This window comes from Echiichthys vipera (assembly GCF_963691815.1).
Source record: "Echiichthys vipera genome assembly, chromosome: 2".
Lineage (NCBI taxonomy): Eukaryota > Metazoa > Chordata > Actinopteri > Perciformes > Trachinidae > Echiichthys > Echiichthys vipera.
This window is the reverse complement of record NC_139827.1, coordinates 30,976,661-31,004,247: the sequence shown is the minus strand read 5'-3', so window position 1 is coordinate 31,004,247 and position 27,587 is coordinate 30,976,661. Positions and strand designations below refer to the sequence as shown.

Below are 27,587 nucleotides of genomic sequence, written 5' to 3'. Positions count from 1 at the left end.
TCCCTTGACGCGGATATGCTACGGTGTCGTCGTGAATGAAAAAAAGTCCCCACGTCAGTTGTGTTGGTTCTCCCGCACAGACGAGGGCAGCACAAGACTGAAATTACCCCGCCAACTGTCAGGCACGAGGAGCAAGAAGAGAAAGAACCGCAGCCGCGCGCACCCGGGGACGCGCACAGACACTAAATCCGCTAGATTACTAAACCCGTCTCACACCAAGGGAAAGATGACTGTTTTCTTCACCGTTATAGCTCATATTAATGTACGCACCGTCTGTATTCGCGTTCAGCCGCAAGGAAACTAATGAATGATTCTGTGGAATACAAGTATTTGGGAGGACGCGCTCGTCTTTTTCTTCTTTTTGGTGGAGAAAGAGCCCCACAGGGTTGTCGGGCCAGTGGGTCGTCAGGAGTTGGAACAACGACGAGCTTCCCGTACTACTTTGCATTAAAATAAAGTCGCGTTTCTGCGGATATCAGATGCTAGGACACGTCTGTGTTAACCCTTAGCTTTTCATTTAGGGGTTAACGATGACCCAAAGGGGAAGAGCTACTCTCTGGACTGGTCAAAACAGTTTCAAAGGCCAGGCTAGGTTTTGATCCCAACTATTATGAAAGCTGCACTGTGTTGACCAGGCTATTTATAACTAATGGGACATATTAGTACAACGACTTATACTAAAGTCAACTGCTCAAGGAAACCGACACTACTTTGGTGTTACAAACTACCATCCATTCTTCAGCTTTGTAGTTGAATGACCCAGGATTCAGGATGTCATTTTTTAATTTCCGTAAAATATTTAAATTGGGATCCGAGAAGAAGAAGAAACAGTATGAGCACGTGCGCAGGGATGAAAACCCAGAGGAAATATGGCACATCATCGGGGAACTGGGAGATGGAGCCTTTGGGAAAGTGTTCAAGGTAGGAAATGTCTCCTTCAGAGAGTTGTTTTTGTAGAGCGTGGCATTTCTCCGTTTTGCTTTATGGTGTGTTTTAATAATATGGGCCAAAACTTGAGTCTAATAACCCCTCCGTACCTTACAATCCTGTTTGAAGCCTGACTTAAGGTAGCAGCAGTGTCAGCCTTGTGATGCTTATTTGACCCACCCACCGTCTTCGAACCAGTACTCTCCTCTCCGTGATGTTTGTTTACATGTGTCAGGCATCCAGATGTCAGTGCTGGAAACTCACTTCTTCTCTAACTGCTCTCAATGGCAAAGTGAAGATGAGGCTTGACCAAAGTTAGTACTATCTTTGTCACAGGGCACCAACTTGGCACCATTTACTAGCCAGATGCTACTTAAATATGCAAGTGGCTAGTAGATTTGCTTTGCTCAACTTTCCATTGGCTGGTCATTTTGAACATGTGCCAGTCATGCTTCGTCATATACATACAGATATAAACATTGGCTAGATCAGTCACAAATATGACATTTTTTCCAAAAAGGAGCTCTTTCATCCATGTACATGGTGATTCTTTAATTGTTTTTAAACACTCCCAACAAGCCAGCCAAATAATTCCTCCATTACATTTCCAGAAAGCTGACCCAATGTCAAAGCAACCCCTTGTCATCATTTTAATAGTGCCATTGTCTGGAGCCAGAAAAATCATTTGCATGAGTGACAGTAAATGTTATCACGCGGGAGGGCTCGACCCAGTCTGATACCAGGAAGTATGTGGGTAACGACTGCACTTTACACGTTCTGTGTTGCTCTTTGTTGCCAAATGCTATTTTAAGACACTTTGAAATAGTTGGATTTACCCAAGATTTCTAGCCTGTTTTACTCCGTATCATACTTAAATTAAGCCTAATCTTCTTGCACAATGGTTTAGTCACAGGTTGCCAATTTCCCAGCATTCCAACAGCAGCGCTCACATGACCTACTGTTGAAGAAAGGAAATAAGTACCAAAAACAGGTATTTTATCATGGTGACTCCATGGAAGTGACTCATGTTTGTCCTAACTGGTGGTGGAATTCCAGAGTCAAGCTGAAGGAGATCTACAAATAGTAAATTGCCGTGTTATATATTTCTGGGCTTTGGGCCATACCAATTGTAATTTCCCACTGCACTGATGCATCACTGGGATAGTCTGCACTCTATTGATTCATAGTGAAAAACAATCTGTCTGCTTTAGTACCGATGAGTATATTATGGGGGGGGGGGTATATATTTTTTTAATGGCGTGTATGGCTGAACGCGGAACACAGGCAGGTCATCAGGAAGTGGCTGCATCCCATATCGCAGCGGCAACTTCATTGAGCACATCCTGCCTGCAGAGAAGCCAAAACAAACAGGAGAAATTTCCACTTTAACAAGTCATGTCACATATTTTGCTAACTTACTCAGATACACAGCAACACAGACTGTTTGTCTGTTGTTTCTGGGTCCTCTTCAAGGTTGTGTGATGGGTTTGTTGCAGATCTGAGGTCAAGACAACTTAAAGTCCAACGTAAACAAAGTTTGGCCTTCTATGAGACTTTAAGATTACCTGTGTTCATCCGGTTCATCCAGAGCAGTAAAATGAGAACACATTTTCTGAACTAGATCAGAATACAAGGCAAGCAAGGCTTAAGACTTTGACCCAAATGTACTGCAATATTCCTCAGGCCACACATTCTAATAACATTGTCATCCTACAGGCTCAGAACAAACAGACGGGAATCCTAGCCGCAGCCAAAGTTATTGACACAAAGACAGAGGAGGAGTTGGAGGACTACATGGTGGAGATTGACATCCTGGCCTCCTGCGATCACCAAAACATTGTCAAACTGCTTGACGCTTTCTATTATGAGAGCAAACTCTGGGTGAGTAGAGGGAAGAGCTCTCTGGAGAGACAATGTCATCAGTGTTTCCTCTGTGTGACACCCAAGCAGGGGAACATATGGCCCCAGTACAGCAGTTTGATTTAGCAAAGCTTCCTCCTGAAACACAAATTAGACCAATCTTGAAATCAGGATATATGATTATATTAAATGTTTTCAGCAGTGCAGCTTGTGCAGCCTAACACTTGGGGAAAAAACAAATGAATAAATGTTATGGTCCAGTCAATTTTATCTGTACAGCGAGATTTCACAAATCATGAATTTGCCTCAGGGGCTTTACACTTTGTACGGCATACAACACCCTTTGTTCATTTCAGCCCTTCCTTTGATAATGAAAATCTCCTCAACCACACCCCTAACAACAGAGGAGTATCGACACGTGTGTGTACAGAATACACCAACATAATGAAATTACAATATAGACAATACATGTGACAAAATGAGTCATAAAATGTGTATACTGTGTGTATAAAATAAGATGGCTCCAGGAGGATGTCAAGTAGCTTCCAGGTCTCTGAGGAGGGCAGGCTACAAAAAGACACAAGAAGCAAAACTGAAGTGCATCCTTCACACGGAGGGGAGAAAGAAACAGTAAATGTAAATCCCATCACTGTGAATCTGCTCTATAAAATCACAGACGAAATACTGTTTGTCAGTCTTATTTGTAAGCTCCTTATTCCAGTTGATATGAGAATGGAAAAATGGGCTCAGAGTTGGCTCTCCCAAATGTATTTGTGCCTTTTAACCTGCATCAGTGTTTTGTTATTGCAAGGCTTTTGCAGTTTACGCAGGTTCCTTTGCTGTAGTATTCTCAGAGCTTTTCATACACTGACAAAACAGCAGCATCTAACTTGTTTTTTATTCTGATGAAATTTGATTTGATTTAGAAGTGCTTATTTGCAATGTGTACATTTTAAGACCACTGGCCTCAACCTCAACGCAACACAAGCATGATGATGATGAAGAAACATGCAAACAAACTGACTGGGTTAGCAGAAAAATAAATAAGTCTTTTGGTATAATAAGGAGGGTCAGTCATCTTGTCACCACAAACTGTCTCCTCAATATTTATGACAGTCTAATTTATCCCTATCTTTCATATTGTAATATAGTTTGGGCGAGTACTTTTCCTAGTACTCTCTACAAAATCTTGGTCTTCCAGAAACGTTTTGTTAGAATTGCAACTCGATCAGAGTCTCACTTCCCATCGACTCCTTTATTTCAAAAACTACAAATTCTTACTATTTACAACATCAATATTTCTCAAATATGTGTTTTTATTTATAAGAAGGGAATAATCCTGAGCATTTCCAGACTTACTTTAAAGCAAATTCACAGGTCCATTCCCACTCAACTCGTCAATCTTCAGATCTTCATCCTCCTAAAGTTCTTACTAGTAGAGGTCAATTTTCAATAAGATTTAGGGGTACAAAATTATGGAATGGCTTTTCCCATCCGTCAAAGAACTGTTCCTCCATTACATGCTATAAAAGAAACTTAAAAGATCATTTAATGGTTGATTTGTAATTGCGTTTTTAATGTATTGTTGTTAATTCTTTACTCATTTGTCCATTTACATATTATATACTCACTTCCTTTGCTTTTATATTGTATGTTATTATTTTTTGTTCATTATATATAATTTGTTACTATTAACTTATTATTTCTTTAGGTACTTTTTATTTTTTTATTTTTGTTTGTTAATTTTGTGTCTCTTTATAATATTGTGAAATTTTAACATTATTTAGGTGGAGGCTTCAAATAAGCCCACTGGGTTTTCTGCCTCTTCCTGCACTGTATGTTATTTCTCTTCTTTGTCAGTAGTCGTGTATTTTTTTTAAATTGTGCTAAATAAATAAAACCTAAAAACAAATAGATAAACAGTCATTGACTGAGGTAGATCACAGGTTGGTTCTCTCCCCGATTACGTACACTAATATCTAACCATGCTAAGCAAATAACACATCCACCATTGTTCACAGATTAATGTGAATCATTACACAAGCATCTAAAAAGACAGTCCGGTCATTAGAAACTCTCATGATTACCATAGTATTTAATTTCTGTGCATTTTACTGAGCGCTCAGCCCTTTTCCTCCTCATTGTCCTCTGAACAATGGCCGTAGCCTGATGGAGCTTGTCTGTTGATTTTTATCTTGGCTTGTGTGGCACCTGTTTTTGCAAAGAGCTGAGAGTGTCCAGGACATTTCCTCCTGGAGATTATTCCGCATAATCCCAGGAGAGTTGGGATGTGACTTATTTTATAACTGCATACTAAATTGTGTCAGCCATTGACCTTTGTTTTCCTCTTGCTGTTATGCTATAATTTCAGTTGCACAGCAACAATATCTAGGCTTTAGGCTGTGGTTGTGTTAATATTTCCATCCTTTTAGGCCTTAAAACATGTCTGTGTGATCACATACAGTCTCATATCTTCCCTCTATGTGCCACATGAATGAATTAGAAAAGATGTGGGTGCCTACTTCTCCATGTGTTTGTGTGTATGTCAAATAAACAAGTGGGAGAGGAAGCCACAGCCCTGGCCTTGGGTTCCTCTCTCCCTGCTACCACTCTGAAAAACCACTGTGGGGGCCTTTGTACAACAGCAGAGCCATTAAAACAACAGCACGCCTACAGAGAAACACTAGAATGGTGTGCGTGTTGAATTGCCAAGACTGTTCAGAGACTTCAGACATTGTATGCCTTGTAAGGGCTTTGTTGTGGTAAGTAGAACAGTCTTGAAAAGCTCAAGTGAATAGTGGAATGCCATTGAACCTTGGTGAAAAGTTAGAGTCAATCTTTTTTTTTTAGGAAATAGGCTTTTAGAAGATTTTGTCACTGACCCTACAACATGAACTAGGGCCTTAACCGACGTATCAACCACAATTTGTTTCTCAATGGCTACACAATTGCATAATTGCAGCTTTACTTCCTCTTCCATAGATTCCCTCACATCGTGTTCTAAGCTTAATAAAGATGCTCCAGATGCTTTACCTTACCTTATCATACTCACCCCTAAAGTCCTAAAGTTCTTTGTCCGTAGAAACTTTAATCCTATTTACTGAATGAGGTCTTGCAATATATCTAGCTAGCAGCTGTGCTAAACTTTTCCACAATGTGGCCCCAACTGGGCCAATCCTCTTACGTCAACAGCCACACTGAAAGCTCCTAAATGCCTTCAAGGGCTCAGTGTTTTCATTCACGCAGGCTGGGTGGTGGTTCATTCTCAAATTTTCTTAGTCAAATGAGTAGTTCAGGTACATGATTATGATGTGTCCATTTGAGTGTTGTATGCATGTTCAGCAGATTAAAAACATGGTGCCAGACATGTCTCTCTGAACCTCAGAACCTTCCAGAACCCCCACTATAGATTTAACAGGTCACCGGATCCAACCAGAGCATTACTGCATCATGATTGGCCTGCCCCCATCCCCTTTGTTTGATCTTTTTGTTGCATCGAACATCCATGCTCTAAATAATGAACGCTTAATAAGCTTAATAATAAAGAGTTTTGATGCACACTGTTTTACATTAACAAATACCTGTGTTGAAAAAAACCTTTGACTCTGCTACTGTTTCCCCTTGTTGGCAGATCCTCATTGAGTTCTGCGCAGGAGGGGCTGTGGATGCAGTCATGCTAGGTGAGTCAGCATTTCCACTTTGCATACAGGTTGTAACGTCAAAAAGGAACTTGCTCACATAGCAGCTCTAAACTGCGACATGGAAAAAACACCAGTTTTAGACATCAAAAACCCTTTACACATTCATTTTTTCCTTCATCAATACAATGCATATTGCTAAGCCCATATTACCATCTAGGATTAGGTTACATTTGTGTATTCCACGGTCTTGAATTCTAAGCATGTGTTTGTGTGTTCCTCTGTAGAACTGGAGAGACCCCTGACAGAGCCTCAGATCCGGGTGGTGTGTAAGCAGACACTGGAGGCCCTCGTCTACCTCCACGACAACAAAATCATCCACAGAGACCTGAAGGCTGGCAACATCCTCCTCACGCTAGACGGCGATGTCAAGCTGGGTAAGGGCACAGTTTAATCAAAAAAACATCTCAAAATAAACCATTTTTCCAGGCAGGGTGGCTAAAGATCCTGACAAACACAGTTAACTTTCATGAAGTGAAGACACACTGTGAAAAAGTCAAAGTTCTATAACGAAAACATTAAATTAACACTCAAAAACAAGCTGACTGTTTTTTTTTTATGTACACAATGCCTTAGATATGTATCGCTAAGCCCTTATCCTGATTAACAGGTTGTTATGTAGCCCTGCCCTAAGGCAGCCCCTGCTTTATCTGTTTTACTCTAATTGGGACCATAATTTACTAAATGACCTTCGTGCTGAAAAAGACTTGCAACTTTGATTGAGACCATAAAGTCATTAGGAAAATGTTAACTGAGGTAATAAATGAAGTGAGAAGTGAGATCATTTCCTCATTGACTTCTATAAAAACTGACTTATTTTGGAGCCAGAGGAGTTTTAAGGCACTTCACCATTGGCTTCACTTTTGAGGCCTGCGGTTGTGACCCTCAATCCATAGATGGTTAAATGCATACTGTTGTGGGATGAGTGGAGGGAACAAAAGTAATCTGTGTAATTCATACAGGGTATAAGAGAAAGTCAAGAACTATGATGAATTGTCTTGCTGTTTTAGGGGGGAAACCTTCATAAATGAGTTCACAGTCTAGCAATGTCGGCTCTGTGCCTTTGGCCTTAGTCTCCGTGAATTTATCTTGTGTTTTCTCATGATTTAACTACTGAAAATGGCACAAGAATGTACCGTACAGTGATACCATCCATTTATAGCCTCTTTCACACATGCAGGCCACAGATTGTTAGGTAGAGTTATCTAAGTAGGGCATTGGTTTAAGAACACCCTAGAGAGACAAACAACTGTGTCGAGTCAAGGTATCATTTACTTTCTTTTCTTCCTTCTGTCTTTACGACTTGGATGTTGGTCACACTCTCCTTTAATGCAGAAGGCTTACAAGTTCACATGATCCTTCAAATGGCATTTCACACTGCATGTAAAACAGTGTGGCAAGAAAAAGTGTAGCACCCATGTTGTAACAGTCAAGTAAGAATGGCAAATTTCTGTTTTGTTTTTGTAGTTCTGGTCGTTATTCCAACCAGTAATAATAAGTAATAGAATCATTCCTTCTTTGCTTTGCTTCGTAAAACCCTAGTCTACACAGTAAGTTGCACTGTGCTGCTACAGGCAACTACTGTTTTCGGAGCGAATTTCAGTAATTTATCACCTGATAATAATGTGAGCAAAATGTAAATAGTAAATGGTAAATGGAATTGTACTTATATAGCGCCTTTCTAGTCTTCTGACTACTCAAGGCACTTTCACACAGACATTCACACTGATGGCAGTGGACACCTACATACCGTCTATCAAACCACCTATCTTTTGAATAGAGGACTATTCGCTCTACCTCTGAGCCACAGCCGCCCCGCTAAATGTCAGCAATTCAGCAATATCTTACACTGGAAAATCTCCCCAGCAAAACGGTGATGTGTACATTACGCAAGGCTTTAGTTTTAACACACTGGTATTGGATCAGTACTCTGTATCTGCAGATACACAAGTTTAGGTATCAGAATCGGTATCAGGAGGAAAAAAAATAGTATCAGAACATCTCTAAAGACGCTAATCTCATCTCTGAAGGCCAACTCCCATGAGCATTTTGCATATTAACGCTGGATCCAATATTTCCCATAATGCAACTGAATAGCATCTTTGATTAGACCATGAGTTTGACAAAAAGTTGTTGTTCTTCTGTCTATTTGTCCACTGTTCTTGGAATGGCACGTATCTGTTTGACACTGTCCTCATTCAGTGTGTCTGGAATTTAAGAACCATGTTGGTGGCACATTCTGTGCCTTAAGTACTGTCAAAGCAAACCACAAGATCAGTGATTACACAACAGTTGTTACAGGCTAAATAGATTTACTGTGTGATAAGTATATTGAACTTTATGTGTGAACTCAGTGAAATGCGCCTTTAGAAAAATCACCAACGAATGCAAACATAAATTGTAAAAAGAAACATGTATCCACAGCAGATGCAGTAACGTAGCTGACTTAGAGGGGGTGAGTCACTGCTGGTTAATGGAACAATCTTAGTGAAATAACACACAACAAGCATTTGTCCAGTGACATAACACACACACAGAGCTGCCTGTGCATCTGCCTGCTGGCCGAGACGCCGATGAGCTGTTACTCACACACAACACAGTCATGATGTCATCATGCAAATGTAAAAAGAATGCTGTAACAGCATATGGTTTCTTGGACATTAGCAATCGTACCACTCAAGGGGACTGTTTGTTCATTTTGTGCTTTTGGTTTGTGTGACGACATTATGAAAACACTCCGATCTGCCTTGTCACATGTCTTCCAGCTGACTTTGGTGTATCTGCCAAAAACACCAAAACCCTGCAGAGGAGAGACTCTTTCATTGGAACGCCTTACTGGTGAGTAGAATATAAGTTTTGCCTTTTTGCCTATCTTGCACGAATGCTAATGGTGCATTCACATGCACCTCAGATAATCCCATTTTCCTGAGTTGGGAAGTTGTTCCACTTCAGTATGTTCCTGAGCTTTAAGTCGTAATGTGGAAACAACATAGACGCTACAAAGAAGATGTCTTGTATATGATTGGTCAGAGTATTTAAACAACACATTAATAGTATGTTAGTAGTGATTAGATAGTGATTTTTTTCCCCCAGTATTTGCGTAACAACGAAGAGCAAAGGGAATTTAGCAGGTGAGCTTTGAACTATGATCAGGAATGCAGCACAAATAAAGCAATGTTAACGAGTGAGAAATAATTTATGTATTCACCTGATTCGGTTCCATTACCAAATTTAATTAGTTCTTCCTTGGCCCATGCAACACATCTTCCACCGAGTTTCATGTAAATTGGGCTGGTGCTTTTTTCCCTAACCCTAGTGAAAAACAAACAGACGAACTGAGCCGAAAACATAAATATCCATGAACTCAATCTCTTCTTTCCATGACTTCTTTCCCAGGATGGCTCCAGAGGTGGTGATGTGCGAGACGTCCAAGGACCGTCCATACGACTACAAGGCTGATATCTGGTCCCTCGGAGTCACCTTGATTGAGCTGGCACAGGTTGAGCCGCCCAATCACGAGATGAACCCCATGAGAGTCCTGCTGAAAATTGCCAAGGCAGATCCACCAACCCTGATGCAGCCGTCACGTTGGTGAGTGGCAGCGTGCAGCTTCATGACCCTGTCCGGGCAAGATGGAGAAGGTTGCTGGTTTGAATGGCCATGTATTAGTTCTGCATTAGTTCTGTTTGCCTTTATGTCACTCAGTTTTCATGACCATATTCAAGTTTATTTTTTACATCTTCCACCCTTAAGGTCAGCAGAATTCAGTGATTTCTTGAAGCGGTGTCTGGACAAGCATGTGGACAACAGATGGACTCCAACACAGCTGCTACAGGTACCTTTCTCTTCAGCTAGTGGTCGACTGATATGGGTTTCTCAGTGACTAATGCCGATATTTAAGAGAGCAGGGTGGCCGATCTCTGATATTTCATGCCGATATCATGTTGTTGTTTTTTGGCACCTGATAAAATACGATTTCATAATCATAAAAAATGAGACACAAAATTGCTGAACTTAAATGAACAATTATTTATTACTGTTATTTACTGCATTGCCTTTGTTGAATTTAGGCTAAAACTTGTGGTGTAGTTTGCAAATTCAGAAGTAAAAACTTTTTTTAAACATCCAGCAATCCAGCAACCATCCCAAATGACAAATCTGATAAATGTTGTACTCATTGAGAGCAGGAATGTTGTCTGGGGGAGCCTATATAATAGTCTTTCATGCCCCGTAAGCTGGTTTAGCTAGACTGAAGGGGGAGCGCTAACTTCGTTCATCAGCAGCCACACTGACGAAGCTGCCTGCAGATGTTTCTGCGCTTACCAGGCAGATTAACTAAAATTTCTGAAGGCACTGGCCAATGCTGATTATCTTAAAATCACTATCTTGAACATTCACACATCTTCACCCATGTTCCACTATCTTTCATCTCCTGCTCCCTCAAATCAATTGATAATCCTCAATCCCCATCCCACACCCATGTACCAGCTGCCATTCAGAGCATAAGTAGCAGAGTCCTAGACGACATCTGTTTACCTGTTCTGTGTCCGGTACTGAACTGTGTGACATGGCACAGCTGACACTCATCCCTTTGTGCCTAAGCTGACATCAGCATTAGAGGCTTTTCTTTTTCCGTAGGGTTTAAGGTGCTCACTAAGTCAGAGCCACTTATTTGCAGAGAAGCAGTCAGACCACACACACACACACACACACACACAGGAAATACTGTAGCAACGCTGCAGCTAAAGGACTGTTTTTGCGCAGAAGAAGACTCGATGGGCATGAAAATACAAAATAGCAGTCTGCCACCAATGAAGGTTTTAGTATCGAAGAAGCTGCATATTCTCAGGCCTGCAATAGAATATGTGCAGAAGATTTCCAAGCCGAAGAAGGTGAGGTTGGAGTAGATCTAGATGCAGTGTGTGTAGTCTTATATCTGTTTACATTGAATAAGATTTCTCTTTATTGTGAGGTGAAAATCCAAGAGTAAGTGTAACAGAAGGGTGCAGGAAAGATCGTTTAAGACATTTCCACACTATTGTCTAGCGTGTGTGTTTTATTTCGGTGTACTTTGTTGTGTCTTAAATAGTCCAAATAGAACTGTCAGGGAGCAATTTATATCTCAAAAGCTATGGGATTATTTGCCTGTGGGGTTTCAAGTCTTGTGCCAACAGCTGAAGGGCTTTTATTGAAGCAGGTAAAAGGTTGAGATTATCACAGCATATTCTATGCACTGGGTGTTCACATAAAATAACATATTGATTTCTTTGTTTTTTGCACAGCATCCATTTGTGTCCAGTGTGACAGACAGCAGGCCCCTGAGGGAGCTCATAGCTGAGGCGAAGGCTGAGGTCACAGAGGAGATTGAAGATCACAAAGAGGAAGAAGAGGAGGAAGAGACAGACGCACACCTGGTGTGTAAACATTAACAAAAATCTGTTAGAGGGGAAAATGCAGGGCATACTGAATTTTCAGATGCATTGTATACCTACACCTGTTCTAAGTGCCACAAATTTGCTTGTACTTTATATAGATTTACAAGTTTGATTTACAAGAGGATTTGCTGTTTATTGCGTGTTGCATCAGTGTAAACTGGATAGCTTTTTAGTTTTGACTGCTGATTGGGTTTTTTTTTCTTTTTTTTAAAGCAATTTCTATACGGTACATAACCTTAGGCTCTGAATAATTTTCACAATTTTCATATAATCATAACCATTAACGATCAATCAGTTTAGAAAATAATCGTCAGATGAATGAATTCATTAGTTGCATCCTGATGCATTCCTGACCCAGCAGCATAAAACATTCTTGTATTTTATATATAGTGATGGGGCTCCAACTAACAGTTATTTTCATTATTGATTAACCTGCTAATTATTTTCTTTATTAATACCAATAACCTAAAGATAAGAAAAAGCTAATTTGCATATTTGCTTGAAAATTTACTTAAAACGATGAATCTGTTATAGTGTTGTGTGATAATTCGATATTTTCAGTTATCATCCTTCGATGGAATCATATCGGGATGAAATCATATATAGAGAGTTTATATTTTTCAGAAAATCTAATGTGAAATATTTTGAGTTTATATTACGCAGTTAAGTTCTTAATAAAATGAGAAAATACTCAGTATTTTTCATCTGTTACAGGATACATTCACACACAAGTATACAAAAACAGGCCATGAGGTTCTTTCATATAAACTAGAGCTTGCTATTTCATGATATACATCAATATTGAGATAAGGGCTGTGACTTTAACGCGTTAATTTCTATTAATTAATCGATTCATTCCAGAAAATTTAACGAGACAAAAAAAATAACAATTAATCGGAATTTATTTTTGCATGGAACGTTGCTCATTGCAAGAGTTCCTGCCCGGCCCGTTATACTGACGCACAGGACACGAGAGAAATGAAACCGATGAGAAACAGATGATGAGTTGTTGCTGGGTTCAGGGGGCGACATTTGAGTTCTAAAAACGTCCAAGTGGAAACATGGATAAATAGCACATCTGTGTAACAATTCACCTCCCACCGGAGCTCTTCAGCCTTCGCTCCACCCCAACGCCGAACATGCTGCAGCTAACGTTAGCACAGACAACGCTCCTAGGAGGAACTGTTTTTAGTTGATGGATCATTTTTGTTTCTGTGTTTTTGAAAACATGGGAGAAAAAGCACTCTATCCTGTCTTCTTGTTAATCAACTACTTGTTCAAGCTCTAATAGTGATTGGTGATTACATTAGTGCACTCCTGTTGCGTTGTAGCTTTAGGCAAAACCAACATTCCTCACTTCTCTAACTGTCACTTCTATTCCTTCTTCAGGGCCACAAACGTGCCCCCTCTGATGTCAGTGTTGCCAGCTCAGAGGATGAGAAGATCCCTCTCTCTCCCTCCATCCTGGAATCAGTCGCTGAGAAGGTTGAGCCAATTGTATCCGTGCCCACACCCACTGAGCTCCCTGTGGCCAACCGTGTGGTGGACACTAGTTCTGTTGAGGAGCCTGCTGCTCCTTTAGCTGCTGCAGCTGAGGAGCACAGGGAGGAGGCTTCAACAGCTCCAGCGGAGGATGGAGAGGTAGAACAGAAACGAGTGGAGGAGAAGCCTCCAGAAGCAGTGGAAGATGTTGCCTCCCCCGAATCAGAGGCTGAACCAGAGGCTGAACCAGAGGCTGAACCAGAGGCTGAACCAGAGGCTGAACCAGAGGCTGAACCAGAGGCCGAACCACAGGCTCCTGCTAAGGAAATGCAGCAGCTGGAGATAACAGTTGAGGATGAAAAGGAAGTGGACACAGCAGAGGTTCCAGCCAATCCACAGGGCAGCACAGAGACTTCCGAGGTCACTGAGGCTCCTCCGGAGGAAAAGATGGCTGTTGTGGAGGAATCAAACACACCAGCAGAGGAGGAAGAGGACCGGTATAAAAATCTCAAGGTTACATTGACACTACCAGAGCAGGATAAAGTTTTCCCAAAAGAGGAGAATGGAGAGAAACCCACAGAAAAGGAGAAAACAAATGCAGAAGACGAGAAGACGGTTCCAGACAAAGCAAAGGATGACAAAGAGAGAGATTCAGACTCAGGCTCGGCTGCAGACAATAGCAGTGTAGACCTGAATCTGTCCATCTCAAGCTTTCTGTCCAAAACAAAAGAGCCTGGATCTGTTTCCATACAGGTAACTCACACAGTCCACACACTCAAATATCAGACACTCACACACTAGCAGATACATGTATGAGCGCCTCTTCCTGTTTTTTTCCCACAGGACAACCGACGTCAGAAGAAGACGTTGAAGAAGACTCGTAAATTCATGGTGGATGGAGTGGAGGTTAGCGTGACTACATCAAAGATCATCACTGACAATGATACCAAGAACGAGGAGATGAGGTTCCTGAGGTAATCCCCCGATTCCATTTGCAAACACACTGGCCATCAATTTTATGCAAATATTTAATGCCCAGGTGCCAGACTGTGTGGAGTTAATCGTCTAAATGCTGAATCTTTTTCACTAGTTGTTTTTCATTTTCTGAGGGCTTTATAATGCAATTTCAGAACTAAGTGAGAGGTAAAGCTGTGATCTTCTTTATCCTCATCAAAGACACATAATTAACATACGTTTTCTTTTTCCCTGCCACCCCTTTTCCTGTCTCTCCTCTCTTCCTCCACATCTCCAGGCGCCAGGAGCTGAGGGAGCTGCGTCTCCTGCAGAAGGAGGAGCAGCGGGCCCAGCAGCAGCTCAGCAATAAGCTGCAGCAGCAAAAAGAACAGATCTACCGGCGCTTTGAACAGGAGACCACAGTGAGTCACTTAAGTCAGAAATGTCAAGGCTGAGACTGTTGGCTTTGTTTTGAAAGCTCTGATGCATGGGCTCCGAAATATCCAACAAAACTGCAGAAGATTATTACAAACAAGCTCATTCTGCTTGGGTTTTAGAGAATAATATTCTTCCTTTATTTCTTCACCTTGTTGGTATTTGTTAGCCCACTCATGACGTATTTCCGGTCATGGCAGAAAAATGTGTCTCACTCACAAATAGTTAACAGCTGTTACCATGGTTTCCCAAGTGTAAACAAATTATTACTTCCAGGTAAAACACTCAATCCCAAACTTAACAAATCAAAACAGTTGCATCCCTGCTTAAATGTTTTCAGGACCAGTATTAAGACGATGCATTTCCTATCCCCAAATCAAACCGTTACCTTGCATTAACCAAAACCTAATTCTTTGAAGACCTGAGGAGCGACCTCTTATAGTCTAAAACACATAGACGGAAGTATAAGAGCACACAACCCAAGTGACACACATACCTGTTAAACCACAGAAGACACTGTAAAAATCAGTTGTAAATCTTTTACCAAAACATTTGATACTGTAGCTTTTCCATGAAGAGGAAGTGTTTTTTTGTGTGGCTTTTGCTTCATGTATTCACAAAAACCTGAGCTGTCGTGGCTGTTTATGATGACTACTTCCTGTTTGTTTGTTCACTTAGTCTCTATTTCCAAATGGGGTTATAAAAAAATAGAGCGAAGGACGGAGACAACGTTAATATCTGTCATACGTGTTATGTGAATATAAGTTATCATGTTGGAGAACCTTTCTGAATTGTTTACTTACTTTTCATCAAGTAAAAAATGGCAACAAATGTGGAACTCTTTCCAAATTCCTCTATGAACAATCAGTCATGCCTTTTTTTGTGGAGGTTGTCAGGCTCTTCACTTCATGCTGAGGTCCACAAAACGGCTCCTGAAGTTGCATTATAATGAGATTTGGAAACCTTAGAAGAAAAAACAGGGAGGCAAAAAAGTAAACCCCTCCAGATGTAGGAAAAAGTGTGAGAGACGATGACTCATCTGAGTATGTTGCTTTCTTCCACTGCACAGAGCCACATTATTTGGAGTCTTGTGGGTTAGCCGTGGGTGCTGGCAGTTTGTGAATGGCAAACTGGTGATGTTACTGTGAGAACGATTGCTTAGTTCCCCTCAGTTGTCGTTACTATCGCTGCAACTAACCGTTTTTATCATTGTGGATTGATCTATCGACTATTTTCTTGATTCTGTTAGTTGTTTGGTGTATAGAATTGGAATGTGGATCAGTGTTTCTGAAAGCAGTAAATGACGTCCTTAAATGTCTTGCTTTGTCCACAACTCAGAGATATTCAGGTTACATCAGGGGGATTAAAGAAACCAGAAAATAATCTTAATTCACATTAAGAAGCTAGAATCACAGAATCTTTTTTTTCTTAACAAAATCACATAAAGCAAGACATTGATTAATAAAATAGTTGGCATTTCATTTAATATTTGACGACTAATTAATTAAATGATTGATCTTTGCAGCTCTAGTCATTACCGTGGATGTCACTAACTGCGCTGTTCATTTTCTGTATAGTTCTGTTTAGGACAGTGCTCGTGTTCATCAGAAATTCATGTAGGGACTATTAGGCTTCTATTGGACCGTTGCCTCATATTGCTTTGAAAACTTACATAATGAAGGTTATTGTCTGATCTTTTGAGAGTGATACACACTGCGTCTGTATGGAGTCAGATTTGTGCCAGTATTATGAAACAAAACTTCTTAATATCGAGGGGAGTGAGTGAGGCTTGCTTTACTCTGTGAGTGCGGTTTTCCTGGGAACGCAGCTGTCGAGGCTTTCGTCTTACAGAAGTGGTCGTGGTTTCATCTAAAGTAGGTTGGAAACAAGGTAGATTCATCTGGGCCACTGAGCTGTTTTTGCTTTTGTGCTGTATTCTCTCTTAAACTATTATTTCTGTTTGATAGTTAAGTTTTTTATTCTGATTCCATACAAATGATCCCTCCATTTTGTATGGCATACCCATGTAGTGGCTGCTTTAATATTCCTCCTTCAATTTCGAATATCATCTTTATTGATTCGCCATCTCCCAAATGTGTTTCACACCTGCAGCTTCTTCAAAGCGCCTCTAAGAGCACAATTTGCTTCTTCTTTTACAACGATTAATTTCACTGAAATGATGCGGACCACTCTGTCCTACAGAGTAAGAAGCGTCAGTATGACCAGGAGGTGGAGAACCTGGAGCGGCAGCAGAAGCAGACCATCGAGAGGCTCGAGCAGGAGCACACAAACCGGCTCAGGGACGAGGCCAAACGCATCAAAGCTGAGCAGGACAAAGAACTCTCCAAGTACCAGAACATGCTGAAAAACCGCAAGAAAGAGGTGAGAATGTGGACCACATCAAATGTACTTTCCTTTCACTTCCCTTGCCCACATGTAGGATTGGATATTTTGTACACTTCCTATTTATAGTAAGCTGTTTTGATACTTGGACACGTATGCCTCTGTGATCTGTTTAATTAGTGTTTACGTAACCACCGTTGACCTGCACAGGGGCTAAATCAGTCTGCGCTGCCACTTCTCATTTATTTCCTCACGTAGGGCTAATTTATCCACAGCTTTTGTCTCATTTTATTCCCCTCTTATTGCTCATGGCTGCCCTGACACAGGGTAAACAGGAAGTGGGACTTTCTCCAAATCACGTGACAAACGCTATCATGAAACGTATTAAAGAGGATATTATCCAAGCCACGCCAGAGCAGGTAATGAGGGCTCAGTTTGCTGTGGACTCTGACACTCTGACACATACCTGTTCCTCTCAACTCTTGTTGTTCCGTCTTTGGTTGGAACAAACCATCCAAGTGTTTTGCAGCTTCCTATCCTGTAACTTTTGCAGTGCCCTCCTTCAGTGGGTATGTAAGCGTGCAGTGTTTATGGCAGTGTGTAGGAGGGTAATGTACCGTGATCCACAGGGAGTGGCCCATGTAATGATTCAGTCCTTTAAGTTGTCTTGCAACTTTCCCATACAGGATGTAAGTTTCTTGTAGCTTTATTGTGTCTCTTAAAGTGTGACTCTTAACTCTTCGGACGACACACACCGTCTTTTCTATACTAATATCAGTGCATGCAAACACCAAGCTGAAAGTGGTGCTATGCTATCAACAAAGAAGCAAATCTCTAATTTGGTCACACAAAGATGAATGTTTACTGCTGAGAATGAAATGCTGTACATTGGAGGGTTTCGTTTGTCCACAGTTATTGTTCTCTAAGGCCGTGGTACACAAACCTTTCCCTTAAGGGAGCCCTTTTCTATCGTTGACTCAACTGACGAGCCCTGACTAAGTGACATGTTTTATATTCTATTTATTACATAACAATAAGGGCACAGAACGACTGAAAAGAATAAGAAGAATTAACCCGATAATTGATGAAATAACTGTAGGAAGTTGGTGTAAACCAAGCGATTTAGATGAGATTATTTCCTCTGAACCTTATTGCACCTTCATAGTGTTTATTACAAATCTGTCTGTAGTTTTAGAATTTTTAACTTAATGATCTGAATGAACTCAGTGTTTTCTTTTCCCTGACTCTCAGCTATTGTTCTATTAGCTCTGAGGTAGTTTGTTGCTACTGCAGGACAAGGCTGTTCACCATGTCCTTAAGTTGTTCATATCTATAATAATATTAAAACAATCTTCTTCTTTAAGTTTAGAAATTAATGAAATGCTGAGATATAGGGCAACTGTCTATATTTAACAATAAAAACAAAAGAGTTGTCTTGCATCCCTTAAAATCAAGACGGCGTTGCCATCCCACATCAAGCTTTGGCGCCCCCTAGTGGGCTTTGGGACCCCCAGGTTGGGAACCAGTGCTCAAATAGATCAGGCCCTGTATTCCCAAACATCTTAAGGCTAAAGGTAGCTCCAAACTTGCGTTTCAATCCTCATTTGACAATTTTTCTTCTAAGAGTATTTCACAAAGCGCTTAAATCAGCTCCTAAGTCTGTGAAAAGTTAGAAATAGTCAACAAGACCCCTAAGTCACTGAGAGCAAATAACAAACAATCCTAAAAAGGCTTTCTCTTTGTTTCATGTTCAAGCAGTGCAACTTTTTAGTTCAAGAATTCACTGACAGTGACAACCAATCACAATCTCATAAAACATGACATCATCCATAGCAACAGGGTCAACCCCGCATTTCTCTTAGCTTGAGACTTCTACCAATTCCTGAATAAAAGTTGGTTTCAGCAGCTTTGTGAAGAGAAAACTCTCCGGAACCTTTTGTGCTATTTATATATATATATAATTGGGCACTATATTTGCGCATAAAATGCCAGGTTCCTCTGTGTTAGGTGAGCCAAGTAGGCTGTCTTAATGTGACAAGCAGGTGAAGCAGTATGTGGTTGTAACTGTCTGGTCCATCAGCTCAACCTATGCTTAGCCTGCGTTGATCTTGGCAGGAAGCCTGCAGGCCAGCACTCACACACACACACACACACACACACACACACATGCACACACGCACACACTCAGATGGCCTCAGAAAGCCTATCCAGCTTAGTGTATTGATAAAGGTTTTCGTTGCAGGAGATGAGTGTTTCTGTCTGTCAGAAGTTATTGTGTAGAAGTGCTTCGCTGATTAGGCTTACATTATTGTTACATTGATTATTGTCGATGGAGGTTCAGGGAATCACTAATTGTTTGTGTATTGTAGATCAGGAGATTAATGCCAGGACCTGTTTTCCTCATGTCATTTGTAATCTGTCATCCTTGGTCCAGGAACAAGAGTTTCTTCAGAAGCAGCAGCAGGATCTCGACTGCGCTCTGAAGAAGATTATCCAGCAACACAAACACGAGCTCGCCACCATCGAGAGAGACTGCCTCAACCACAAGCAGCAGCTTCTCCGAGGTAAAGAATAATAACCAGCTAGTGTCCGTCAGGTAACCCTGACATGAAAGGTGGAGGGAGGGAAATATTCCAGTGGTTGAAACTAGGACTGCCCCCTCTTAGTTGATTAGTCGACTAATTTGTCGTTTTGGTCTCAGTCAAGAAATATCGGCGTCAACATTAAACCAGTGAACCGGATAAAAACGCTGTAGTACACATGCCAGGCCTGGATGTGGCGCTGTTACTGCCACAGAAATACACCGACAACAGAGAAGAAGAGACAGGGAGACACTGTGGAGAATACAAACACCGGAGAGCTTCTCTCCAAATCTGGCGACTTCCCAAATCCTCCTCCATCCTAGAGAGAAATGTGTCACTGTTCCTGGTGTTAGTGGAGAGTTTTGTGCTGTTTTGGACTCTGATGCATCAATCACTCTGCAGTTAGTGTCCTCAACAAGCAGAGGGTGCTGCTGTGAGCCCCTTTCCCGTCCCAAAGCGCTCACAGGCGGGCACTTTCTCACTAGATTTAGAAACTTTTCACACCTTCTTAGCAACTTTATTTATAAAAAGCGACTAGTGACCAATTTAGCGCCTTATTCAGACCATCAGGGAAAAGGGAGAAATCTATCGTTCGCCTTTTTATTAATTCCCATGAATGTGGCTCAGAGTACAGGTCAGTAAACGGTCTGAGGGTCCGTCTTTCTCTCGGTTAGAGGCCGGAGGTGGGGCGATGACAGCATCGTTTAACAGATAATGAAGTTTTACCGCCCAGACGACAACGCCATGGGGGGGCGTTTTCAAATCTTCCCACTCTGGAACCTGGTTTCAAAAGATACTGTTTTCAGGCTCCGATAACGCCGACTGTATATTTAGTTTCAGATACTGGTACAACGCTAACGTTCATATGACACGTATGCAACATAAACCATGAAGGCCAGATAGGACAGGTGTTCCTGTGAGTGGATAGGAAATCCATTCAAAGATACTTACAGCTACGTAAGGACATTACGTAAACACTGACCGACATAGAGAAATACAGTAGATAGAAGTATCATATACCATGATGTGGGACAGCAGTTGTAAATTAGTTAATAGTGCTGAATCTATACATTTTTATGCAGCTGGGAGGCATGTTCATGTGTTTCATAGGTCGACGTGTCACAGGACGTCGGTATTATCTGGCAGAACTGTCCACAACTTTTAGTTTGGCCACCCTTTGGCTGCAGAATCAAAGAGCCGCAGCTTTCAATAGACGTTGTATGGCTGCTGGCACCAGGCCGCACAAGTGTTTTCTGCATTAGTGTTTAGGGTTCATACAGGTCTTCCTAAAAAAAACTCGGTGCAAGGTTTGAAAAGTCCTTGGATTTTGAGTTAAGTGCCTAAAATGGCTTGAAATGTAGGTTATATAGAATACTAAGTTCACTTACAAACTGACACAAAATGACACATTTTAAACGTGAAACTACTGTATGTAAGTATGTCATTTACCACAGCTGTAATGAGCTGGAATAGTTGAAAAATGCACCTTGAAATGCTTGAAAGTGCTTGAATTTGACTTAAGAAAAGAGTTAGGAACCCTGGTGTTTGTACTCAGTGGCTCGGTTTACTGCATGATGTCAACTCATACTGTGATAATAATACTGGAATTTAAAGATGTGTCTTTAATGGAAATCAAAACACCAAGAGCTGAATTCATCTGCAATTATTTAGATCATTTTATTTATTTATTTATTTAGGCCTTTTTAAAGCAAAGATCTCAAACATTCTCAGAAGTCTTTGAGTTACAGGCTGTGGATTGGTCATAAAAAGCAAATGATTAAGTAAAAGAAAAAGAAGAATAAGAACTGATCATGAGAATGCAGGCCTAAGACAACGTACTGCCACTGTGCTTTATGCCCCACTCATTTCTTAATCCAGGCAGGTTAACACTCTATTCGGTGGTGGCAAAAGGTTTCATTTTCTTATTGTGTCATATTCATCAGCACTCATCTCATTGACAGTGAGTCAGATTAGCAGGTAACAAGCCCTCTTTGGAGGCCGCCCGACACTGTGCTCCGATAGAAGAACATAAATCATCCCGTTTTAGAAAAGAAAACGCACCTCTACGTGCACCTAGAGCTACTTGTTTGTTTTGCAAGCCCATTACAATATCACAGGCACAAACCTCAAGGTAGGTGTATGCTAAATTCAATAGCGGTTGCTATCTATAAGTAAGTCAGCCAGCCTACCTCCATGTAGCGTGTACTCCATGCTGTTTATTGCGTTCACAGGAATCTGGTGCACGTGCACTGACAAACAGTGGATGGGCGTGACAGTTGTAAACATTTGAAATATGACTGATTCAGCTCGATCTGCCAGACTTGCCGACCGCAGCTTTAAGCAATTGACTGATACTGAACATGTTTATTTAGTTATCTATTTTATTTGTATCTATTCATTTTTTTTCTCAGTGTTCATTTCTATAATTAGTTGAAAATGCAATTCACTGTATAGATAATTATGTTAAGTATTCTTTAATCAAGTTTTTTAGTTTAGGAAAGCAGCTTTCTGAGCACCTGTGCAGAGTCATATCAGTGTAAAATCCACATTAAAAAGGTCTATATTCTTTCCAGCTCAAACATTCACTATACCAGCCACCATATGAGTAATCAGTGAATTTTCTCTATATTGGGATCAGTCTCAAAAATCCAATATCAGTCTGTCCCTAGACTCAGCAGCAGTGGTCAGCAGCCTGTTAGCAGTTAGCACTGCCTGGGACCTAATTTCATGCTTAATGGGCCAGGAGCTGCACAAACAACACTTCTCAGAAATGCTCAGTGAACCATGTCACGGGAGTGTAACTGGGCTTTAGGAGCATGTAAGGGGCTTTCACTGGGAATAGGGATTGTGAGATGATTCAAAGCTTAAAAGCTGAAACCTCATTAGTGAAGTTGATGTTGATGTTTGCTTCTAATGAGGTGACTTCAGTTCAGCACTGTTGTTGTATGTCTTCTGCTCCGTGTCTCCCACTGCAGACCATCCAGTAATAATCGAAAGGTCTTATTATATAGCTTATCATTAAGCTTTGTCTTTTGTTCACTTGTGTATCCACAAACAGCACGGGAGGCTGCCATGTGGGAGCTGGAAGAGCGCCATCTGCAGGAGAAGCATCAGCTGTTCAAACAGCAGCTCAAAGACCAGTACTTCATGCAAAGACATCAGCTGCTGAAGAGACACGAGAAGGTACGGGAGGCTTATTGTAGCTTTTTGAAAAGTTTGAAAACGTTTCTCTGGAAGCTCCCTTCATGTTCTGTGTCTGCTGGTGTGTGCCCTGTACAGGAGATGGAGCAGATGCAGCGCTACAACCAGCGTCTGATCGAGGAGATGAAGAACAAGCAAACGCAGGAGAGAGCCAGACTGCCCAAGATTCAGCGCAGCGAGGCCAAGACCCGTATGGCCATGTTCAAGAAGAGCCTCCGTATCACTGGAGCTGTCATCACCCCCGAGCAGGAGAGGGAGAAGGTCAAACAGGTGACGAGCAATACAGGATGTAACATGCTGGGAGTGAAATGAACTGTTTTCCTTTTGTCGTAGATCAGAAAGCCAACCAAAACGCAGTGGGCACAAATTCCTTATCAGTCTGATCATGTCTCTGTTTTGCAGTTTGCAGCGCAGGAAGAGAAGAGACAAAAGAACGAGAGGCTCCATCAGCATCAGAAACATGAAAACCAGATGAGAGACCTGCAGCTGCAGTGTGACGCCAACATCCGAGAGCTTCAGCAGATGCAGGTAGAGATAAAAAAAAATCATACATGTAAATGTGTTTTGTGGAATGTTATTATCCACATTATCCGCTTTATTTTTTCTGAAAAGACTACCGCAGACCCAGTAAAACCCCTCCGTTTTTGTACCTTGTGTGTGTTTCAGAACGAGAAGTGCCACCTGCTCATCGAACATGAGACCCAGAAGCTGAAGGAATTGGACGAGGAGCACAGTCTGGAGCTGAAAGAGTGGAGGGAGAAACTACGACCCAGGAAGAAGGTAGACGATAATATCAGCCTGCAGTGTACCTGCCAAAACCTGACGCCTCCACTTTATAACATCTGAAGGTGCCTTTGACACATATACATTGTCATGTATATGTTATAAAGGTACTTCCAGCTGGTGTGAAAAATAACAGACACATGAGCTGATATTATTATTCTGTGATATGATAAAAACTGAATCCATTGCCATATTAATGTTGAGATGAGGCAGGATCTCATATAACATTTCATACTTTAAGTATTTTGTCCAAAATTGTCTTTGTCTCAAAAAAGAACTTTGTTGGTTTTACTTTAGAAAAGTTCCCACAGCATCACGAGATACTGATTCTGTCTTCAGTCACGACTGTCTTAAAACATTATAATTACTTTCATTTCATAACCATCATAAAATGTATATTTATCTGCACCACACTAGCCTTCTTTCCACTAGCGCCCCAAGCTAGGGCTATCTTTGAGTCCGCCGGTGTAAATGGCCCTGCGCCGCTAGCCGAGAGAAAGAAAAGTTTAACCTTTGTACTGTCACGCTGATAACCCCGCAGTATTCCTCTAAAACCCGCCCATAACATGTGGCCTCGGTGTAAACACCCCCCATTCAGACCACAGCAGCGCAGATAATAGACTGCAGTCATTTAAAATTGCCATACTGGAATTACAGTTGGTACCACCCAGTAACCTATAACACAAGTAAAGTTGAGCTAATGTTAAGATGTGTTCAGCGTTCGCCCTTTAGCTAGCAAAATAAACTTCCTCCAGTGACCCAGGGGTGTCTCTCCGATGATCTATTCATCTGAAACACCAGCAGTCCAAAAAAATGTCCCATCGGAACTAAAGCACAATATTCTGACAGGGGCCCTTTCTTTCAGCAGTGTGTACAAGAATGTGTCCGAGAGCTGAGAGCATTCACTGACAGATCAATCAGGACGGATGTTAGAACCAGGTGGAAACAGGGTCTTTGATGCTGTTAAAAGCCGCCTTTCTTTTGCCGCCTTCTCCCACAGGCATCGTGTTGTCAGTGATCTGTTTAGGTCGACAGAACAATTACAGGCAGAACATTGTCATTTACTTGAAAACACTATTTTACACTTATGCAGTCGTCCGTCACTAATGCAACAGGCAGAGATTTAACCTCCTAGAGGAAGCAGAGTAGTCCGACTGTTTGAAGAAGAAGAAAAATTACTTTTATTTCTCCGCAAGGGAAATTCAATTTTTTTAACTCTGTTATTATTATACATTGTTACACACACACAGGCCTGAAATACACACACATGCACAAACAGGACCTATATACATGCAATTAATGGAGAGATGTCAGAGGGAGGGGGCTGCCAATGGCTCAGCGCCCCGAGCAGCTGGGGGTTCGGTGCCTTGCTCAACAGCACCTCGGCAGTACCCAGGAGATGAACTGTCACCTCTCCAGCCGCCAATCCACACTCCATTCATGGTTCACACAGGGTCCCGAACCGGACCTCTGGTTCCCAGCCGAGTCACCTATGGACTGAGCTACTGCCGCCCCAACTCTTGTCTAACTCCTTGCTAGCTGAATACACGACTCAGTTGTTTGATCCACATACGACAGTAGTTCCATGTATAAAGGACCCAGATTAAAACACTGTCTAAATTCAACTAAGTGTTTTTGCTAAATGGTCATGTTAAATCAACATGTTTCCGTATGTGTCCCGCAGGCCCTGGAGGAGGAGTTTGCCAGGAAGCTGCAGGAACAGGAAGTGTTCTTCAAGATGAGCGGAGAGTCGGAGTGCCTTAACCCCTCCACCCAGAGCCGCATCTCCAAGTTCTACCCGATCCCCAGCGTCCACTCCACAGGTTTCTAGTCGAAACCTCCGTACACATGCACAGACGTACACACTGTGCAGGCGGACACAAGCGCACACACGCCGACAGTAAAGACGGAGCCTGTGCTGCCTCGCCCTCATCCTCTTAAATCTGTTGGAGGGTGTAAGAAGCATTTTCCGTTTCTGGACTCATTCTGTCGTAGTTTACACACTATTACAGTTATTTGGAAGGAGAATGATGAAGGAGATTTTTTTGATTCCGTGTTCTTGTCCTCAACTCAAAACCACTAAGGTGAAGTAGCTCTCTGTCCAACCTTCTTTCTCTCAGCGAATTGTTTTTATAAAGAATCCAGTGCCTGTAGAATTGAATCTGTTTGGCTTTTAAATCCAAGCAATTTCTAATAATAATTTGCTGCTCAGTTCTTTTTCTCTCATTAGACATTTGCACGGAAAAAGAATAGGATTTTTATACCACTTTGAACATTTGATTCAATATTAAATAGCAACCTTATCATTTATAATTAATCATAACACAGAATGTATTTCCGCTCCAGGAGACCTTTTAAATATCACTCGTGTTGAAGGTATGTCGATACAGTATATCTTTAATGAAATCACGTAGCTCTTAGTGATTTAGGTTGTGATGGATTAGAAGTTAAAATTAAGCATGATTTCAAAGTGAGCTTCAGGAACTTTCTCCAGCAGAAATGATTCTTTCTTTCAGGGTTTTTTTCTTCCGAATGCCTTCCTGTCTCGACTTGAGATTACTATTGAGCGACCAGCAGCGGAGGACACCACGAGTTTGTGCGCTGCGTACAGTAGAGATGGTGTTTACATACAGAGACAAAAGGATCACTGTTAATTGGACACTAAGGAAATCACTGTGGTGGCAGAAACAAAGACTGTCGAACAAGCGTTTATGTCCCTGTTGGGTTTATTTTTTAGGTAACACCACTTTGTTATTGTCAAGGAAAAATGATGTATCTGTCGGAGCGGTATTCAGGGATGAATAAAGAATACAGTTTCCTATTGATGTGGAATGTGGAACTCTTATAACATTGTCAAAACTCACTAAGCTAATCCAAGCTACAAACAGCTTTCAGTTCAGCTAGACTCAAATAACGTGCAGTTACAGATGACGATGACTCCTTTGTATTTGCGTCGGTTTTCTCCATGAGCCTCCTCAGAAGGTATTTTGCTCCCAGGCGAATTATCAAGAGGCCCGCGTGGCTTTTCTTTCTTCTTTTTATTGAAATACTGTTTTCATTGTCGTGCTAGCTAATAGCCTTAATAATTCCAAACAGCTGTGTGGATATTCTGTACACCTGATATGACCTTGTTTAAAGATTCGCGTCAGACTTTGTTTAATTTCACCAACCTCTGTTCTAATATCTGAAGCAAAGTAACAGAAGCGGTGTTAAACAGAGCAAGAGCTCTTAGCATGTTTTTATCTAGGCTGATGGATTATGAACGATATTGATCTAATATCTGATGCAGTTGAAATGGACCTGACTGGTTTAGGCCATCTTGACTTGTGATTGGTTCATTTTCTCATCTCATTTTGATTGGCTATTGAGCGTTACTGGTAGTCAAAGGTATTTAATAATTGAACTGTTATGTACAAAAAAATGCAATGGAGTGCTGTGCACCTTTTACAAAACATTCTCAGTAGTTATTTATATGGAAATGTACCACCCACGCTGCAGCATCTGTACTGCAGCTTATTCACTCACTGGAGGTTTGCAGCATAGAAAAATACATGAGTACAACATCAATTCTGTCAGTTCTTGTTCTGTTGGTCAGTTAGATTCTACAAAAATAAAGTTAATTGATTCAATTCTAACTGAGAACAATGATATATCAAAATCATTATGCATTTTTTTAAATAAATGTATAGTTTTTAGAATGCCTGTGTAATGTAGATTTTCATTTGCTGTAAATAAACATTTTCCTCTGTACTACAGTTGTGTTTCGTCTCCTCAGTAGTAATACACTAATTGTCTGACAGCGATGTGACGCTTAAAGCCTCTATAAACAGTTGTGTATATAAAAAAAATCTGTTACAAACATGATCTAATTTAAACATGTCCACCGG

General features: G+C 41.2%; 1 protein-coding gene across 1 annotated transcript; it reads left to right on the top strand.

Moving 5' to 3' along the window:
- The first annotated feature begins 238 nt into the window (after positions 1-238).
- LOC310965221 (STE20-like serine/threonine-protein kinase) lies at positions 239-27,455 on the top strand. The gene is made up of 18 exons (XM_083938711.1): positions 239-921; positions 2,644-2,808; positions 6,419-6,467; positions 6,713-6,862; positions 9,251-9,323; positions 9,882-10,076; positions 10,239-10,320; positions 11,768-11,899; positions 13,310-14,155; positions 14,246-14,376; positions 14,655-14,778; positions 16,994-17,173; positions 19,569-19,698; positions 22,775-22,899; positions 22,996-23,187; positions 23,320-23,445; positions 23,584-23,697; positions 25,385-27,455. The coding sequence occupies exons 1-18, from the start codon at positions 772-774 to the stop codon at positions 25,529-25,531; spliced, it is 3,111 nt and encodes a 1,036-aa protein (XP_083794837.1). The 5' UTR covers positions 239-771; the 3' UTR covers positions 25,532-27,455.
- Positions 27,456-27,587: the final 132 nt, after the last annotated feature.